Source organism: Labeo rohita, chromosome 17 (genome assembly GCF_022985175.1).
Source record: "Labeo rohita strain BAU-BD-2019 chromosome 17, IGBB_LRoh.1.0, whole genome shotgun sequence".
NCBI lineage: Eukaryota > Metazoa > Chordata > Actinopteri > Cypriniformes > Cyprinidae > Labeo > Labeo rohita.
The window spans coordinates 32,057,515-32,077,866 of NC_066885.1; the positions used below are offsets into that span (position 1 = coordinate 32,057,515).

The 20,352-nt window shown below is 37.1% G+C and overlaps 1 protein-coding gene across 5 annotated transcripts in view; it reads left to right on the plus strand.

Moving 5' to 3' along the window:
- Positions 1 to 20,352, plus strand: part of col12a1a (collagen, type XII, alpha 1a) — a 75,036-nt gene that overhangs the window by 13,991 nt on the left and 40,693 nt on the right. For 3 of the 5 annotated variants that reach the window (XM_051132904.1, XM_051132905.1, XM_051132906.1), the window contains exons 14-24: positions 2,931 to 3,200; positions 5,102 to 5,368; positions 5,490 to 5,682; positions 7,922 to 8,046; positions 10,464 to 10,613; positions 11,099 to 11,218; positions 12,167 to 12,331; positions 12,422 to 12,568; positions 15,307 to 15,449; positions 15,797 to 15,926; positions 20,179 to 20,315. In XM_051132904.1, the coding sequence (XP_050988861.1) occupies positions 2,931 to 3,200; positions 5,102 to 5,368; positions 5,490 to 5,682; positions 7,922 to 8,046; positions 10,464 to 10,613; positions 11,099 to 11,218; positions 12,167 to 12,331; positions 12,422 to 12,568; positions 15,307 to 15,449; positions 15,797 to 15,926; positions 20,179 to 20,315 (1,847 nt within the window). Of the gene's footprint in view, positions 1 to 2,930; positions 3,201 to 5,101; positions 5,369 to 5,489; positions 5,683 to 7,921; positions 8,047 to 10,463; positions 10,614 to 11,098; positions 11,219 to 12,166; positions 12,332 to 12,421; positions 12,569 to 15,306; positions 15,450 to 15,796; positions 15,927 to 18,143; positions 18,290 to 19,934; positions 20,059 to 20,178; positions 20,316 to 20,352 lie in introns of all 5 variants that reach the window. The other 2 variants (XM_051132909.1, XM_051132908.1) reach the window with 2 other exon arrangements.

Below are 20,352 nucleotides of genomic sequence, written 5' to 3' on the forward strand. Positions count from 1 at the left end.
TCAAATGTTGACTACTATATACCCTGCTGAAAAATCCAGCATTGCTAGTTACCAGCATAAGGTATGTTTTGCATGCGGTGACCAGCATTGGATGCTTGTTGCTGGTCCACAAACTTTTATACCAGCCTGGACCAGCACTACACCAGCACTAAACAACATAAACCAGCTCTATACCAGCCTGGACCAGCTTGGAATCCATGCTGGTTTATGGTGGATTTTTCAGCAGGGTATTTTGCCAGTAGTTGATTGTTTAGGAGGGCTATTGTTTGTGATGTCCCTCAGTCCTGACTGAGAATGAATATGCCTGTAATATGCATGAGAGGTCAATCAGAGCGGGAAAGTTCATGTTTTCTGACCCTGTTCCCCACTGCCTCCTGCCTACCCTGGAATTGTTCTATTGAAATAAACACAAAAAAATCACTTAATATGCACGAGGTGGTCAGACCTTTGGGGAATAGGCATTGGAAAATTTGTCTTGTTTGCAGGAACTCCAAACTTTTCCAACGTGAAATAATTCAGGATGATAGTCACATTAGTGCTAGAACTCCTGTTCCCAGTTAACATCAACATTTTGCTTGGATGGAGCACTAAAACAAGGATCAAAGAAGGAAAAACAGCATATGTGAAGGTCCAAAAGAAGCCTGGTTTTAATCTGGCCTCAACACATAACAGTATCAGGACAGCATTAATAAACGCATGCACGATATCGCACTGTTGCATCTCTGTTTAGCGGCTACATTTTCTGTCATTGCAAAACCACGAGTGAATAATCATTAATAGCATGTGCTTTCTGAGTAAACGTGCGCTGCAGTGCCTGGCATTGGCAATTTGTCTGCATTTTAATAATCAAAAGCAGCCTGCAGAAGACATTAACATATGATCTGCTCTCTTCTGCGCTCTGTCAGTAAAATCAGACCTCTATGCTGGATGTAGAAACAACTTCAGATCCAGACAAGCTGGCACATAGTCCTGAATTCTATGTCTGTTTCATCTTGAATTAGTTACTGGAGTTCGCTAAGGCATGCATCATTGTTGGCTAAGTGATTTGAACACATCCTTAAACTATTAACTGCTAAACTTCAGTCCATAACTTGGTGCTACAAATACAATTGTGTGTGTTGCTGCTTTACTAAGCAATCAGGTTTTTCACCTGGTGGGTATGAAAATGACTGAACCATTCAACATCTCAGCTTTTACACAGGCAACCACTGCTCTCAAATTAATTGGAACATCAAAAAATCTAGCTTCTTTTCTTATTGTCCCTCCCAACTACATTTTTTTTTATCCTTTTTTGAATTGGCAACTGTCTAAAATATTCCAACATAAAAAGCCCTGTACAGACGTTTAAGAAGAATTTGACTTTGGAGCGCTCTCTGGAAAGAAATTGGAACATATTTTCTTCAGCAGATATCCTGTCATTTGCAGTCCCTATCCTCCCAGGCCTATGAGATATCTAGCCCCCTTTTGAGCTATGACGCAGAGCCTGGTAATTGCACTTTGACTTGGGCTGTTGTTTCAGACTGACAAATGGCCCGTTTGGCTTGTTTTAGACCAGCAGAGCTCAATGTGTGGGAGACAGGTGACTATCCTAAAGTCAGGAGAACATGATGATGGGTGGTGAGAGAAAAAGGTGTTACTGTGGAAGTTTCACACTGCAGTTTATTCTAGCTGACTATGCTGTCAGCATGCCGCCATTTCCATATCATTTCAAGTCCCTGTCCTCTCTTCTGCTGAGAGAAAGAAAGAGTGTGAGAAGATAGGTAGGTGGTATGGCACAGATCAAAAAAACGAGCTACATCTGCAGTTTTAGCAGTCTGTGTTTAATGGATCAGGTTTCGTGTTCAATGGAAAGTAGATGTGATGACAGATGTGTGGCAGCAGGGAGAGAGATTATTTTTGCAGAGCTGTTTTCCAGGGTACGCGTTACTGACAGAGTAAATCAAAGCAATCACGAGCTACCGGCGTCTAAGACAGACTAGTGGAGATTAGATAAATGCTCATTGAATGGAGTAGTTCACTCAAAAGTCTTTCTTCTGTGGAATACTGAAGAAGAACTTTAGCAGAATGTGCAAGCTGCTCCTTTATTGAAAGTAAACAGTGGCCAGGCCCATCAACTTAACCCTAACCCAACAGTCCAGTTTCAAATCAAATCCAAAATGTACTATTGTAAAATTATGACAAGCTGTTTTTTTTTTTGATAACCTAAAAAAATCCCATCTTCAGTATGTTTGCTGGTCTTATTTGGTCTAATCAATCTCCAAGCCTGCCCTAGAAAGTTTATCTCCCTGCTGAAAATCCAGCCTTGCTGGTCACCAGCATAAAGTATGTTTTGCATGCTGGGGCCAGCATGGGATGCTGTTTTTTGGTTTGCTTGTCCCAAGTATGGGAAGCAGGAGAACCAGCTACTCCATCTCAGTTTTGCTTGAGAACTGCTGGTCCATCAGTTACAAAAGAACTATACCAGCTCTAACCAGCATAAACCAGCCTGGACCAACATGGAATTCATGCTGGTTTATGCTGAATTTTTCATCAGGGCTCTCAGCCTGACTAGCTGTCAGAAACCCTTTAAAACCATCAAGGCACACCTGTCTAACAGGCTTGGCCAGACTGGGATACAAGTTAACCAATGTAGCCTGGTTAAACCCACCTACAGTATTTTGTTGGACATAGCTGGTCTAATTAGTATCTAAGCCTGACCAAACTGGCTTTAACTGGATCAGGAGATTGGCAAGTGTGTTATCCAGTATGAAAAGGTGTCAGAAACCTTTAAAACATGGCTGCCTAGCCAGCTTGGCCAGGCTGGGTGACCAGTTAACCAGTGTAGCCTGTTTTAAGGGAAGTGTGGTGAATCTGTTACCAAACTTAATGAGTTTTTGCGTGTAACATGATCTGTTTTTAAAGCTTGTGTGTCTTTTTTCTCAATCATTTAGAGCTTGGTTCACCTACGAATCTGGTTACTTCCGATGTCACTGAGAGCAGTTTTGTAGCATCCTGGACCGCCGCCCCTGGCAATGTACGCCTTTATCGGGTCACCTGGAAATCCCTCTTTTCGGAGGAAGCTGGCGAGAAAAGTGTCCGTGGGGACACAACCACCACTGTTCTGGACGGGCTGTCACCAGAGACCCGCTACAAGGTTTCTGTCTATGCTGCCTACAGCAGTAAGGAGGGGGAACCGCTGCATGGAGAGGAGACCACAGATGGTAAGTCCATTCCCGCCTGCGTAATGAATCCAGCATATGACCAAACTCTCTTTACCTCACTCTGTTTGTCTGAGGTGGGCCTTTCGTTCTAAGGTAACCTACCCCAGAGAGGGAAAAAAAAAACTTGATATGATGTATATAATGTCAGAATATTCCAGTGACATGCACATAAACCTGAATAATCTGCCCAACCAATCTGGGGTGCGTTTCCCGAAAGCTACTATGGTCGTAAGTTCCGTCGTTACCAATAGATTTCAATGGAACTAACTACCATAGTTAGCTTACGATGCTTTTGGGAAACGCACCCCTGAACCAGCGTGCACAAAGTTCAAAATGAAACTCAACACAATTCAGCTACTAGCAAATAAAGTAATATATGTAGAAGCCACATAACTTTGTTCAGTCATTTTTTGAGGACATGAATGATGCCTTACTCATGAATGAAGACTTACCACATTTTTTAGCTGAAAGAACAAAAATCCCACAGATTTACAGCCAAGCCATGACTAGAGACCAGAATATCATACAGACCAGTGAGCAACTGCTTAGCAGTCACTACAGGTGTGGTCACACTGACCTTAGCTCATCAAAATTTCAGAAGAAATCCAGTAATTTTCAACAGGAATCTGTAAGTGAGGGTGAAGCAAATTTTACTCATGTTAAAGCTGTTCACGTGAATCAACAGATAGCGTCATTTGAAACTGACTTCTGAGTGAGTGACTTCATACATTGCTAGAAAATTTACACAAAGGCACTTTTTTGTTTGCTAAATTTTGCTGAGATTTTGAAACGACACTGCATCTTTGGAACACCCAGGTAATCATATTGAAATATGCAATTTGAACATCTTGGCACCCACTCTCAACACCCTACCAAGTTTTGCATTTTGAGGCAAGCATCACTTATATTTTCTTCAGAAAATGTTAAAATCAATTCTCAAGTTTCAAGTTTAGTGTCAAAATCAAGTTTAGTGTCTGCTTTAAAACTCTGCAACATAATGACATGGTCTCTGCAATATGTTGGAAACAAAAGCTCTTAAGCAGAAATGTCTCAGTGTTCATTCTGATGTGGAAAAAGTGAAAGACTGACTTCCATTTCCTTTCATAAGCTCAACACCAAATGGGGGCAGAACGTCATTGCCGTGGGTTTGCGTCATTGCCACCGTTTCCTCTGAAATACCTTTGCTGTGGGCTATTGTAGCATATGGCTAATTTAATGATTTACACATGCTCTCTATTATCAAGGGATGCAGGATTTCAACACACTCTCCAGCACTTACTGCATCCTCCTATTTAATGGAGCAACTCACTCCAGTTTAGAACTGGTTAAGCGTGCTGTAAATTTGTAATTGGTTATCCTGCTGTCTGGCTGTTTATTTATTGTCTGTCATCTATAAAGTCCAGCAGTTGAGCCGAAACCAGTCTTCTGGCTCAGGTGGCTACATTTTATGTCTGCCATCACTCTACTCCTTACCTCCTTCAATATCAGCACTAATACAGGGTGTCCTTTTGGATCAGGGATTCTTTGAAAACTTGGAAATGTTGTTTTCCACCCATAAAAATCCCAGTTTGTAAAAGGTCTCTCCATCTGAAAATGTTCCGTAGGACAATTAAAGTGGACAATTCATTCCTTTCCCTCTTGTGTAAAAACACTCTAGTCACGGCATAAAAAGAGAACATTGCACAGAGCATTGCAAAGCGTCTGCGTTATGCATGACGTACAACCATTTCGGCATGTCTGGTTTCACCCGGTTTGGAGATCCGCGAACTATGTCGGATCAAGACTATCTTGGCAGACAAACTTTCTTTATTCAGATGGTTTGGTTTTCCCGACCCCCAGGAAATGTGGTGGAATCAGTCCAACATTTATTGGACATTGTGTTTCATTTATCTCCCCAACAGTGTCGGCTGCTGCCAGAGTTCTTATGGTTTCAGAAGAAACAGAGAGGACCATGCGGGTGACATGGCAACCAGCTCCTGGCAATGTTGTCAACTACAGGGTGACATATAAACCTCAGGGTGATACACGCCAGTTGGCCTCCAAAGCACCAGGAGGCACTAACACTTTAGTCCTGAGACGGCTGCAGCCCCAGACCACTTATGATATCACAGTCATTCCCGTCTACAAGTTTGGTGATGGTAGAGCAAGACAAGGAGTAGGAACCACATGTAAGTTAATAGCAGATATTTGACAACTTCACTTGAGAAGTTTTTTAGGTTTAAGCTGTTTGACTGTGAACGTGTTCGTGCTCTTTGTTGTCTAATTTGACACTTTTTATTATCTCTGCAGTGTCTCTATATAAAGCTCCCAGAAACCTGCAAACTTCAGAGCCCACTAAAACCAGTTTTAGGGTGACCTGGGATCCTGCTCCTGGGGATGTGAAGGGCTACAAGGTCACCTTCCATCCCACTGGGGAGGACATGGACCTGGGAGAGTTACTAGTAGGCCCCTATGACAACACAGTGGTTCTGGAGGAGCTAAGGTACGAGACGCCAATGCAGACACATGAAAAATGTAACACACTGTTACACATCTGTTAAACACTGAAGATAGGGCCTATAAACACCTTTAATGTGAATGTGAAATGGGCAACATGTACCTTCTTAAAACATGTTAATGGTAGTTTTCAGTCATGAAGACCTGTAGGGCAAAATATGCAACATCGACACTGTTATTGAACTGAACTGAATCAACATTGAACTAAACTGAGCTGAATAATGACACCGTTGTCTTCTGTAGAGCTGCTTATAGCATTATGTGTGTGATAATTGATAAATTAATGCAGTGATATTAAAAGATCAAATTGCAGTTAATCACAAAATATGAATGCAATACGCTAAATTGCACATTAAGTGCATTTTCTTTATAATGGTTATCTATGGGAAGGCACTCTTTTTTTATATTCTGGGTTCATCTGCTTGCCTGTACATATTGGGCCTCATTTATCAATCTAATGTAGAAACGAGTGCAGATCTGGGTGCACAAATCAACTTACGAAACATTTGTATGCTGCCAATGCCGTCGTACAAATGATTGTACTTGATAAATGTGGCGGCTAAAAACAATCGTCATTTAAATATCACACCCCGATTTAGGAGCCTTGCCCCTAGAGTTTACGACACGGAGAAACGAACCCCGAGAAAGAGAAAACACCTTTTAACCTTATATTTGCAAACAATAGCATTAATTTATACAGTATGTATATTAAATACCAATAAATATAACAAAACATTTATAAACATTATAGCCTATTTAGTTCTCCTTAATCCACAAGAAACCTTTCAAACTGAACGGTATTACAGAACATGAATGAAAAATGAGTAGCTATAAAATGTTATATTAAAAGTAAAACACAAATTAGGCTAGTGAATACAGAATACAAATGTCAAGCTAAAATGAATAAATGAGTAAAGCGAAACTAAACAGCATTGGGCTCACAAGCCTCTCGTCGACATCCAAATGTTTCCATTCTTTGCCATGTAACATTTAGTTGCTTAACTATTGTCCATGATGTTGTTGAAATGCAAAATAAAAAATAAAATAACAATATTTAGACATAAACAAAAAATTATTATCCATGATGTAAACAAGTCTTTATACTTCACTTGTGTTCCAATATTCACGTAAATCATCCTTCACATGTGTAAAAATGTTTATTTTGGCGCTGTATGCTGATTTTACAGCGGACCTTTTAAATTGAGCAGTGTAACTTTTATGTTTGCTTGCCTGCATTTTAGTTTGATTAATGGCTAAAATGTGAAGTTAGCAATGCTGAAATTTGCGTGTTTGCGCATGAGGTGCCTGCGCGATTAGTTACATTTAATAAAGTAAATATATAACAAATAAAATGCATTAAGAGTGTCACAAAACGAAAGTGGCCTAGACTTGTCGCAGAGTTTTTTTTTTTTCCTTTTGTTAATCTGTTAATTATTTAAGAGAAATATATTTTGTAGGCTAGCCCTATTTATTTTATTCCTTTTATAATTTCTGTTTTTCTCCGTTCAGCGAAATGTGGCAGGTGGGTGATGTGACGATGACGATATGAATCCTCATGGTCTGTTGTTTATGCGCATATAAATCTAGGACCCTAAAAATCTAAAAAAAGCTTTGTTTGTCGGTCAGGAAAATAATCTAAATGAACAAAATGCTGTTATTATACAATGCTCCGAAATTCTCTATGCTGCACGCACATTCAGGCTAACTCAAAAACTTGCGTACACAAGCTCAGACCTGACGTGAGATTTGATCATAGACGCCACTCACATCCATATTGATGAATCCCAAGTTTTGTGTAGAAACGACCGTACGTTCGTTTCATAAATGAGGGCCATTATGTTTTATTAATAAGGTGTATACTCAATTTGGTTTTCTCATTTCACTGTCTTAAAGCATTAAGCCACATTAAGCATTTCATTATAATAGTTTTCTAAAGGAAAATATTTAACATGCAATTTAGAATGCTGTTTTTGTATTCTGAGTGCTTGCATGTATATAGTATGCATTACCAATATCACATATACTAAATTTAGTCTTTTAAAATCAAAGTCTTAGTATATGAGTAAAAAATAGCTAGTGGACAGTAGAGAAAGCCTTGTTTTGCCCTCCAGGTGGCCGTTCCTGTAAGGGTGTGATGTCATGTGAAAACCATTGCATTGTGATCTATAAGCCTTTTAAGGTTGATAGATGAGATTGTTGACTGATTTGTGCTGCTCTCATCTCAGGGCCGGTACTAAGTATTCAGTGAGTGTGTTTGGTATGTTTGATGGAGGAGAGAGTATGCCGCTGGCTGGAGAGGAGAAGACCACCCTCTCTGACGCCCCTGATTTTCCAGCCTTTGAAACTCCAGGTAAGATTAATAAAAACCTACTCTCACTCTGACTCAGGTTCTTCACCCCTCCCAAATAAACCAGTCAGATCTCATGTTACTGCAGAGTATTCAGCTCAATATGTAGAAAGTTACTTGAGTTCCAAAACATTTAGCATGCACCATTCATTTTGTAACATAAGATATATGGAACAAATCGGTAGCGTCTGCTGTGCATTTAGCGAGTCCATTTATAACAATGCATAATTTCCTTGTCAGTTTTGAATCGGAATAGTAGGCCGCAGTCTGGTGCTTTGAGTAATGGCAAATACCTTTCAGCACAGCTAATTGTGTTGTGAAAGAGCAGACAGGGTGACTGCACCACATGGTAGCCATGTCTCTGCCGTCGCATGGAAGGACTCTTGAATTTCAAGAGCGAGAAAGATTATCTGCTCACAATTACTAATGCTTTACAACTTGGTTAGGAAAAAAGTGACATACAAAATGAAGGCTTTGCACATGATCGACTGACCCTGGTCTGGAATGTTGCTCCTAATTGGAAACAGATCCGATGGTGAGGGTCGGCCGACACCAGCAGGAGAGGGAAAGGCAAACATTCCCAGACAAGAGCTCTGAGGTGTAATGCGCAGCTTGTCATTTGCATGCGAAAGGCACTAACAAAAAAGTACATCAGTGACAATAATGTGTTTTTTTGGCTTATTCTATGGAAATATTGGTGCATGGTTTACACTGGTTCCAAAAGTCATAGTTAAAATACAGGATGTATAAGTTAACAATGAGGTTCTATTAACCTTAGTTATCTGCATTAGTTAACTTTTAAATTGACTACCTATTAATACGCTATTAAAAGCAAAAGTTGTATCTGTGTTTTTATCTGTTTGTAACAGTTTTTTTTTTCTTTAATTGTTTTAAATCTCAGCATCTTCAGGTTATTTTCAGTGATAAATTAGATTCTTGATGACAGATCTTCAATATTGTCTATAACATTTTGGCTCAACTATGTGTAAACATATACACTAGCATTCAAAAGTAATTTTTTTTTTTTGGAATTAAATTAATATTTCTATTCAGCAAAGACACATTAAATTGATCAAAAGTAACATTAAAGACATTTATCATTTTACAAAAGATTTTTATTTAAAAAAATCTGTTCTTTTGAACTTTCTATTTATCAAAGAATCTTGTTCATAGTTTACATTTTAAGCAGCAAAAACTGCTTTCAACATAATTAGAAATGGAAGGATCATGTGACACTGAAAACTGCAGTAACAATGCTGAAAATTCAGTTTTGTGTCACAGGATTAAAATATATTGTAGTAGAAAACAGTAAATTGTAATAATTGTAAAAAGAATTGTGAAAATATTTCATAATATTACTGTTTTACTGTATTTTTGATCAAATAAAGGGTTAGTGAGCATAAGAGACCTCTTCCAAAAACATTTTAAAAATCCTACTGACCCAAACTGAGCAGCCTGGACGTGTTTTAGGAAGCCCACCTATACTGCGTCTGTACTGTGGTAGATCCTTTCAGTTATTCACTGACATTTATTATTCAAGAGAACATTTCACAGTGGCTTTCTAATAATGTGGAGAGGGAAGATTACTGACTCTTGATTGCACTCATTAGCTTGTTAAAGGTGAAGTGTTTAATTTAAAGCATATTTAAGTTGTCTCATACTTTAGTTTTGCTTGCAGATTTTGTGTGTGCAATGCATTGACCAATATACATCTGTGTTTGCTTACTTGCCTAAAGTATGTTCCTGGCTTTAGTGTTTAAGGCACTAGCAGTCGTAACTTAAATGTGAGAATTCCACATTACAATTGAGGATAAGCACCTGTTTGTCTAATAAATCTCTTTTAAAGCCTTAGATAATTTGTTTTATTGCTACTAAGAAATTCCCACACAGGTATGTGTCTTGATAACACATTTCATAAACATAATAACCTCAGCATTTTAAAATATTAGCTGATCATATCCACTGAATGTTATCCATCAATGCTTTTTTTCATTCTTGAGGGAATGACCCATAAATCAGACAATTATGCAACATGTTCTCTTTAAGCAGGGCCAGACGGGCAGGACTTTCCCTCTCTTTTCTCTTTATTCAGGTGTCTGGGAAGACAGCAAGATGGGACACAGACAAAGACATCTCTTACAGAAATGGAATTTATCGTTTAAAAGATGTTATTTAAAATAATATGTAAAAAATGTGTTTCAAAATACCAAATAAAGAGTTTTGTCATGCTTTGCATGACTGTGTGAATGTTTTGTGTGTCCAAGTCCAAACTCTTGAGTCTGAATGTCTAAATTCTGATCCTTCGTCACAAATCACAATCCATTTCCATGTTTACATCTAATTAATACTTGTTTTAATTATTATTATTATTACTTTTATGATAAATAACTGACTGATTGAATTGTTCCCTGGTCAAACAGAAGTAAAGTGCAAAACCACAGCCCAGGCTGATATTATCCTGCTTGTTGATGGATCTTGGAGCATTGGTCGTCTGAACTTCAAGACCATAAGGGCTTTCATTGGTCGCATGGTGGGTTCCTTTGACATCGGGCCAGATCGTGTCCAGATTGGTAAGAGAAATTTACCCCGAATCCCATATTAGTGAGAAGACCCAGAATAGTGCCATGCATAGGAAAGAGAAATCACAAAATCGCCTAGTCTCTTGAGTTCTCTCCAGTATAATGTTTTTTTTTTTTTGGTTGTTTCTCCTGAGAAAATTACTTGCTTGTGTGCTATAGAGTTTCAGAAGAATGTTTCAAACTTTGAGTAATCCAAGACACTACATTGTGCAATCAAAAGTCAGATCTCAGTATAACCTCATTAGTTCTCTTAAAATTTCTCTTAAAAGTCTATGATCTGCAATGCACATGTATCTCGTAGCCCTGTACTCTCACTGTATGCCAAATGTTCACTCATTTGTTTTTCATTAATGTTTTATTTCTCTTCAAACATTTTAGGATAAATATCTGAGAGAAAATACTATGATAGAGAAGCATCTGAGCATTGGCATCTTCTTCTGGGTGTAATTATGAATGCTGAATTTGTCCATTTATAGGTCTGGCACAATATAGCGGAGACCCTAAGACTGAATGGCACCTAAACTCCCACAAAACCAGAAAAGAGCTGCTGGATGCTGTGGCCAATCTACCCTACAAAGGAGGAAACACTCTGACTGGTGAGTCATATTTTATTCTCATCTAAATTGTCAGACTAAACACTTCATTTGTGGTGCAATTCTAAAGTTTGTATGGAAAGTTTATATTCTGCTTGTCATGTTGTCACTTAGAAAAAAAGAACAGTTTCTTTTTTAGAGAATATTTAAAGGGGTCATCTGATGCAAAACTCACTTTTACATGTTGTTTAAACATAAATGTGTGTTGGCAGTGTGTGTACACAACCACCCTATTATGATAAAAATCCACCCAGTGGTTTTAAGAAATATCCCCTTTTTCAAATCAAGCCATTCTCAGCTTTCTCCCACACCGACAAAGGCAGCTCCCACGATAGGTGATTGACATGACCGTCTTACCTTAGACCAGCCCTGACTGAGCTGTAACAATCCGGCCATTGTGTCGACTCCGGTGCAGGGGAAGACAAGAATATCTCCGATTGAGCGATTGAGGTGTTCTGTTACTGGATGTAATAATGATCATAGCAGTCATCATTTACTTCCGACATCTGAGTCGCTGAAGATGCAGAGGATTAACGTAACTTTCATTTTAAAAGGAAATGCACCCGGCGATTTACATAAATGCGTCTATGTTCGCACAAATCTGCTGATGCAGCTTGAACATCATTTGAACATGATTTTTCGACAAAAATTATGTCTGGGTAATCAAGTAAAGCTAAGCTGCTTTGGTGCAGTAAATGTTCATCTTGAAATATTACTAACAATATCAAATTAATTTTTATGTTTACTTTATAAAAATCAAAAATACTTCACAGCAAAAAACACATGAAGCACGAGATGAAGGTACCGTTTGTACAATTATACTAAAAGACCTTTGACTAACAGAAGGCATGTAGTAGACAAAAAGTTTTTTTCAAGTTTTTATCATGTTGATCATTTAGAGGCCTTATTGTATATTTAGACTAAAATTTCTCATATTCTCTGATTCCACAGGCCTTGCTTTAAACTACATCCTTCAGAACAATTTCAAGGCTAATGTTGGAATGCGTCCAAACTCTCGGAAGATCGGTGTCCTGGTTACTGATGGCAAGTCTCAGGATGACATTGTGGTCAACTCTCAGAACCTACGCGACCAGGGCATTGAGCTGTACGCCATTGGTGAGAACTGGTTTCTGCTTACAGTCATAAAGACTTGCTCTGATATGAATGGTCAGTGTAAGACACTCTAGCTTTGGTTTTGATCTCCAGGTGTAAAGAACGCAGATGAGAATGAGCTGAGAACCATCGCTTCCGACCCCGATGACATCCACATGTACAATGTGGCTGACTTCTCCTTCCTGCTGGACATCGTAGACGACCTGACAAACAACCTGTGTAACAGTGTCAAGGGTCCAGGTATTACTGAGATCATGCTCTCTAAGACAATGAGGCTGAAAGATACAGTATATAGTATACAGTAAGGTGGCATATAAGTGCTCCTAAAGTTGCGTTAAGGTGTCTTTTAGACAGGCTGATCAGAGGTGGCATAAATGCTTTTGCACTAAAATTACAGCTGCAAACTTTAAAACTAGATGTTGATGTTGGTCAGAACAGGCACAATTTATTCTGGCATTTATTCTGCATTACATTGTTATTCAGAATTTTAGAACAGCCTTAATTCAGCTTTGTAAAGAATCTGTTTCATAAGAACGTCTTATCATTTTTTGATTAAAAAGTATGAAGACCAGGTCTACAAGTAGGCTTTAGGTGATTAACAGTTCATGGTTGCAGTTTTCCAGCCAGGTGTAGCATAGTTCATTAGAGCGCAACAGACAAAAAATCTCATACACAGAGAAAGTTTTATATTTTTATAAAGCTTTCAACAAAGACCTACCGTAAGATCTGAGATTATTGTGTGATGGTATTGTTGATATTTCATAGTGCTCTTTAGACATTCTGCTTACTAGTAAAGTAATTTTGGAATGCCACCTAACTTTTATTAGTTATTAGTATTATTAGTTTTTAGGGTTATGGTTAGTATAAGCTGATATGTAGATGCAAAATTACTTATAGTCAATAGAATGCCTGTTGTAGGAGCATCAAAATAAAGTGTTAGCAGATGTTAAGCAGACAGTCTACTAATGCACTAATGACAGCTAATTGACATGCATTTGCATCAAGTTACTTATTGTTGGTAGAATGTCTAAAGTGGACTTTTCAAATCCTTAAAAATCCTTATGCTAATACTATATGCTATTTAACTGTGGTGAATTGTGGCTAAAATGCAGTGTCATTATGTTGATGGGGCGTGCTGATGGGGCACTATCAACAGCTACGTCCTAAAAGTTTCAAGAATTAGTCCTTCCTGTTCTCTTCCTTTTTTTTCCTTTTTACAAAATTGAATCCCTAAGGCTTTGACCTTTGCATGAAGAAACTTTGACACTCTGAAACCTGATCCAGGCACAGACAGACGTTCCAAACTCAACCCAACCAAAAACAAAACAAACAAACAAAAAAGTAGGTTAGAAGCACTCCAGTCTAGAAATGCCCCTAACTGTCAGAAACTGAAACAAGATGTGATGCTGTTAATACTCTAATGCACATTGAACTTTTGACTCATTAGTATTATCTTTTGCCATTTCAAGACACATTAGAGCACTGTTTGGGCTGCTACAGTGTTATAGCTCATGTAATCTCTTAAGCAAATTCTTCTCCTCTTCTTTCAGTGTAGCAAAGTAAAATATGAGACATGTTTCCCTGGGAAAATTTAAAGAGTTCTGCCATGAACCAAAACAACCAGCTCCAAGATGATCATAATATTACAAACTTTCAAATTGGATTTGAAGCAAAAATGTATTTGACAATCAAAGAAAAAGGACAAAGGTGTCCAGAAAATCATGAAAAAACTCTGATATAGACTCTCAGAGCTACAGTCTCATGAAGGATTGTAAATGTAATTGGGAAAAAAAATGGTACAATACAACAACATTGACTTACAAAAAATAAAGGTGCTTTAAATGGTTCTTCACAGCGATGCCATAGAAGAACCATTTTTGGATCCACAAAGAAACATTCATTCAAAGGTTCTTTAAAGAACCATCTCTTTTTTACCTTTTTATAATCTGAAGAATGTTTCGGATCTGTAGAAATCTGTAATCTGTGGAATTCTTCAGATGTTAAAGGTTCTTTATGGAGCCATTTAAACCAAAAAAGGTTCTCATCGTGAAGCACCTTTATTATTAAGAGTGTAACACTGATTAAAAATGTAAACACTTACATAAACATTTTATTTTATCTTTGATAAAATGTTCAGATACACACAAATAAAAGATGATTGAAAGTAGCACAGCCAACTCCGCTGTACGTTATATGCAATGCTTTATGAGTGATTTTTCTTTTCTTTAATTTTTTTTCTTTTCAGTAGACTGTGTGCTTAATATCTGCTGACATTTTATTTGAGTGGTCCCCCTACAGACATTCTGCTATTCATACATAACTTTGCAAGTTGAATGTCAACTTATTCTACCAACCCTAAACCTAAACCTTCCCTAACAATCTACTAGTTCTCTAATGAGAGTTAGTAGACATTTAGTTGCAAATTAATGAGAATTAGTTGACATCAAAATAAAGTGGGTCACAGTTTATTTTAAGGTCCAATTCTCGCTATTAACAAACCATTAATTTTGTCTTTTGCCTACTAATTTGCTGCTTATTAGTAGTAATGTAGTTGTTAAGTTTAGGTATCAGGTAGGATTAGGGATGTAGAATATGGTTATGCAGAATATTTGCTTTATAAGTACTAATAAATAACCAATATGTTATGAAACATACATGCTAATAAGCAGCTAGTTATTAGTGGGAATTGTTCCCTATACTAAAGTGTTACCATAAAGTGTAACCACTATGAAAATAGAGTGTAACCGAAATACAAATATTCAAAATCATAATACTAATTGAACACATCACTGTATGCACTCTACAACTCAAAATAACTCTAAAATTATTAAGAACTGAAAACTTTATTTTGTTCACAGAATTGCAGGACAGTGTTTACCAAATTCATATTTGCTCAGAAACAACCCTGATGTGAGTCTAATGTTGGAGTACGTCAAGGGTCAAAGGTTAAACTCTAATCACCATCATTATCATCACAGGAGGAGGCCCCGAGCCACCCACTGATCTAACGACCTCAGAAGTGACCCATTACTCCTTCCGTGTCACCTGGGTCGGCCCTGAAGGACCAGTGGAGAAGTACAGAATAGAGTATGTGAGCACCGCAGGAGGTGAAATACAAACGGTATGCACACGTCATACAGTATGTTTGAAAAAGCATCACTATTACTATTGCTCATTGTTAGGGATAGGGATTTAAAGCAACCCGAATTGTAAATATTAAACTTTAGTGTGCAACTCATCTAAAAGTATTTATGCAATGCACACTAACAGCAAAAAAGAGCAAAGAAAGGCAAAGTAGGGCTTGATGCATTTCATGTTGAGCCAAAACTAGATTTTTTCAGAAGTCTGTAAGTCCGGAAACAATTTGGAAAGGCTAACTTTCATGTGACCTAGAAATGATTAATTTGTTTTCTTTGCAAACACAGTTGTGTCCTATTCTTGTGAGTTCTCACTTTTGCTCTGTTGCAGTTGCTTGTCGACGGGGCAGTGACGACTGTGGTCTTAGAGGGTCTCACTCCGCTGACAGAGTACATGGTGAGGGTTTACTCAGTTGTGGGAGAGGAGAGCAGTGACCCCCTCAAAGGCTCAGATACGACATGTAAGTGTGCATTTATCCACAATTCACTCATCACCTGAACAGCAGAGCCAAATCCTCAACGATATGTATCAGGACACTGACAAAACATTGCAAAATTCAAAATGATTTTCACAATGGACAAATGTAATTGTTATTTTAGAAGTACTCTGCCCTCCAAAAGTTTGGAAACACCCCTGGCAAAGTGTGGTTTTGGACGATATCAGCATAAATCCTTATCATTTTTTGGTGCAAATACATTAAAGTAAGTTGACATTATCATTGAAGAGCAGCAATAATAATTTTCATTTTGATTACATAATAATGGCAATATATACATGTCAAAGTCAGACATGCCCCTTTGCCAGCTGTGATGCCTGGGTACTGGTTTAAACTTGGCCCAGGTTTTTAAAAGATTTTTGGGTCAGCACACCTTAATAGCTTTAGAATACAATGAATTTAGGCCCAGATTATGCAGAGCTGTAATAGCTGCTAATGGTGATAGTTTGATGAATATTATAGTTTTTTCTATGTATAAACTGTTTATGTAATAAAATATGTTTTTGTAGTTTGTGTTGTCCCTTGTCAGTGCAAAATTATCACAAATTAAAAAGGATTCATGCTAATATTGTCTAAAAACACACTTAGGGCAGTATACATATTAATGAGGATATGGTTCTGCACTTCTGTATACCATGGTAATAAACATTTATTGCATTAATACCTTGTTTTTTGGACATTTTACATGGTAAGACTATGATACTCTTAAAGGTACCTTGGAGTACCATGGAAATACCATGGTATCTGAATACAGTAACATTTAATACCAGTGGTATTACAGTCTCACACCATTGTTGTGCCATGGTACTGCCACAGTACTATTTTGCAAAGACACTTTTATAAGTATTGTATGATACAATACTTGGGTGAATCTCACAAAATCATGTCAAATAAATAAATAATAAATTAATATTTCATTCAGCATTTTCATTCAGCTAGGATGCATTAAATTGATCAAAAGTGACAGTAAATACATTTATAATGGCAAGTTTAAATCATTTTAAAAGTGTTTAAATTCCTTGTTTTTATTGTTGTGATTATTAATATTTTTATATGATTATTATAATTCCTTTTATGTAAAGCACTTTGAATTACCATTGTGTATAAAATGTGCTATATAAATAAACTTGCCTTGCCTAATGTTACAACAGATTGCTATTTCCAACAAATGCTGTTCTTTTAGACTTTCTATTCACCAGAGAATCCTGAAAAATAACATATATCATGGTTTCTACAAAAAAAAAAAAAAAAAAAAAAAAATGTAGCAGCACAACCTTTTTCAACATTGATAGCAAATCAACATATTAGAATCTTTTCTGAAGGACACTGAAGACTGAAGTAATGATGCTGAAAATACAGCTTTGACAGGAATAAGTTACATTTTAAATAATTACATTTTAAATAATAATAAATTACACAGAAAAATGTTTTAAACAGTATTACTGTTTTTACTGTATTTTTGATCAAATAAATGCAGCCTTGTTAAGCATAAGAGACTTCTTTCAAAAACATTACCAAATCTTACCTATCACAAACTTGGTGTGGTATGTATAATGTGTCAATACAAAACAATAATGGTACTGAAAATGCTTTTCATTTTTATTTTCAAAGTGCGTTTTTCTATCAATTTTTTTTTAATCCAATTCAGGTTTTGTGAGATTCCCTCTGTAAAGTGAAATATTGATATTTAAGTATAATCTTTGCTGTTTAACAAACCAAGATTTTCAGATGTTTAGCCAGTTACTGAGAAAGTGCAAATAAAATGCTATGCAATGTGTATGTGCTAATATTGCATGTACATGTAATTTTTTTTTTTAATTAACATTATGACTTAACCCTAACATCATCATTCCTTTCACAGCGCTCTGAAAGCAACTGTGTTTTTATACGGCATGATGCTGCTTTGCATCGCAAAGTGTCATTGTATTATTTCATTTGTCATCTATGTGTTGACATTTGCATATTTGTTTGTCTGTCCATCTGTCAATCATTTCCATCACGTGAGTATTCCATGATCATTCTCATCCAACCATTGTCCCTCATGGTGTTCCATTCCATCTTGTCACACATCCATCATTCTACCTGGAATGCTTCCATGTTCGAGCTTCAATCCGCTTAGATGGATAGTCAGGGATCAAATTACGTAAAAGAAAGAGAGAAAAGTCATGTTCCTCTCTGTAGTGCCTCTCAGTGCTGTGAGGAACATGAACATCTACAAAGTGCGCTCCACCACCATGAATGTGAGATGGGATGAGGTCGAAGAGGCCACAGGCTACATGCTTCTCTACAACGCCCTTAATGCCACTGAACCCTCTGTGGAACAGGAGGTATGGTGATGCCACACATATCAACCACTGCCCAGTCTGCTGTCCCATCTCATCTAATTAGTTAGCCTTTTGGAAAGTCCAATCTTGAAGCTGACTATTTAGAAAATAAATGCAAAACATGCTAATAATTTTCATCAGGACTTACTGGAAGAGACAAAATGTTCTAATGGAACCCCAGTGGTACTATGCAGCTCAAATCTGTCAACAACTATGACATACTGTAGCAGATAGAGGAAATGGAAAACAGTTTTGGAGATATTGTAGATACCGCAGGTGGTATGTCTACATTTATTGGGTTCAAAAACGCCCTTTACATTGCAGCTTTTGGAAAATAACAGCTCATTAGCGCTTTGGGGCTTGTTAGCACATTTCCTCTTTCAAGTATTTCAAGATCCAGAGGCCTCGACGTCACTTCTGGCTTGAATCTGATGTCCACAGGGCTTGTCTGAGAGAGCAGATGTTTCAAAATCTTTCTTCCTATTTTTTTTTTTTTTTGATTAGGAAAAAATAAATAAATGTGTAAAAAATTGCTTAGAGTTTTTGTTATAGTTGATAGAAAGTCAAAATGTCTTCAATGCAAAAAATATTTTCTTATTCTTATTTTTCCTTGCTCTGTTTTTCTTATGTTTGTCTAGTTTTCTAGGACAGTCTATTTAAACATTCACTATAAAAAAAAGAGTAGCTGCCTTAAATTTTTAAGTGCAATCAACTTTTTAAGTCAACTGTTTAAGTAATTTCAACTTAAATTACACCTAACTGGCTTAAAAATAAGTTAAACTTTGTACAAGTAAGAAATTAAGGTTGAAAATTGCTCAACTTATTTTGATGAATTCAAGTAATGTAAAAACACATGTTGTCATAACTTATTGGTCATATATGTTTTTGCAGTGTTTATGAGAAGCTAAATGAAGTCTTGTTATATAAAAAAAAATGTCTCAGAATTAAGTGAGTTTGTTTAAAACAAGAGAGAAAAAATATACATCTCTTGATTTTATATATATTTATAATATAGTTATTTTGTGACTTAAGTAAGTGTATCATGATTTTGGAACATTTAGATATTTGTTCTGGAAAACAAGACAAAAATACTGAGTAAGAAAATCATTTTTGCACTGTTGGGATAATAAAATAGATATAATATCTCAGTCAAGACTAAAATAATAATTTAAAGGATTTATAGATTTTTTTTAAAGGAATTTGTGCTAAAAATGTCCTGCTGAAAAGACCAGCAAATGTTGTGTTTTGGATGCTAATCCCCCGCAGTTCTGCATGTCTTCTTGAATCACTTAACATCAACATGAAATCAAAAAGAACCTTATTTACTTTTTGATCATGATTCTTTATGGTATTCTAAACTTTGTGAAACTTTTAAACCTTTGTTGACTCGATTTTCATTTTGGTCGACATCATCATGGCTGCGAGAGCCTAGTGTTATTTTAGTAATTACTGACAGTTATTTGTTTGTTTGTACATTTATTTAATAGTAATAACTATGGTTTAACATCCATTCATAAACTATCTTGGAATTTCATTTCTATCTTGGTCCAACCTGGTCTTTTCAGCAGTGGCAAAAATAAGTTTTCCAACATGTTCCCTTGAACAATTCCACCATCCCTTTCATTTGTGATGTGGTTGACTTTCACAGATGCGTGTGAAAGGAACAGTTACTGACGTCCAGCTGAAGAAACTCCGTCCCAACACGGCCTACAGCGTTTCCATCTTCGCCCTGTTTGGCAATTACGCCAGTGACCCTCTCTCTGATCGGGGGGGTGACCCGTAGGTGGCAGTAGGGCTTTCTTCCCCCCAGCAGGGATGTTTAGCACACCTATCTGATTCTCATCGTTTGTCTGTTTTTTTTTGTTTTTTTTGTATCTCTCCCTTATCTGTAGTGCCTATTCCTCCATCCGGTGAGTTGAGGATCACAGATGTTACCCACAGCACCATGCAGCTGGACTGGGATGCTGCGCCTGGCGCCGTTCGGAAATACATCATCACTTATAAGCCAGAGGAGGGAGAGTTGAAAGAGGTAAGGTCAAACTCTTCGGTAAAGTTCGCTCATTGTA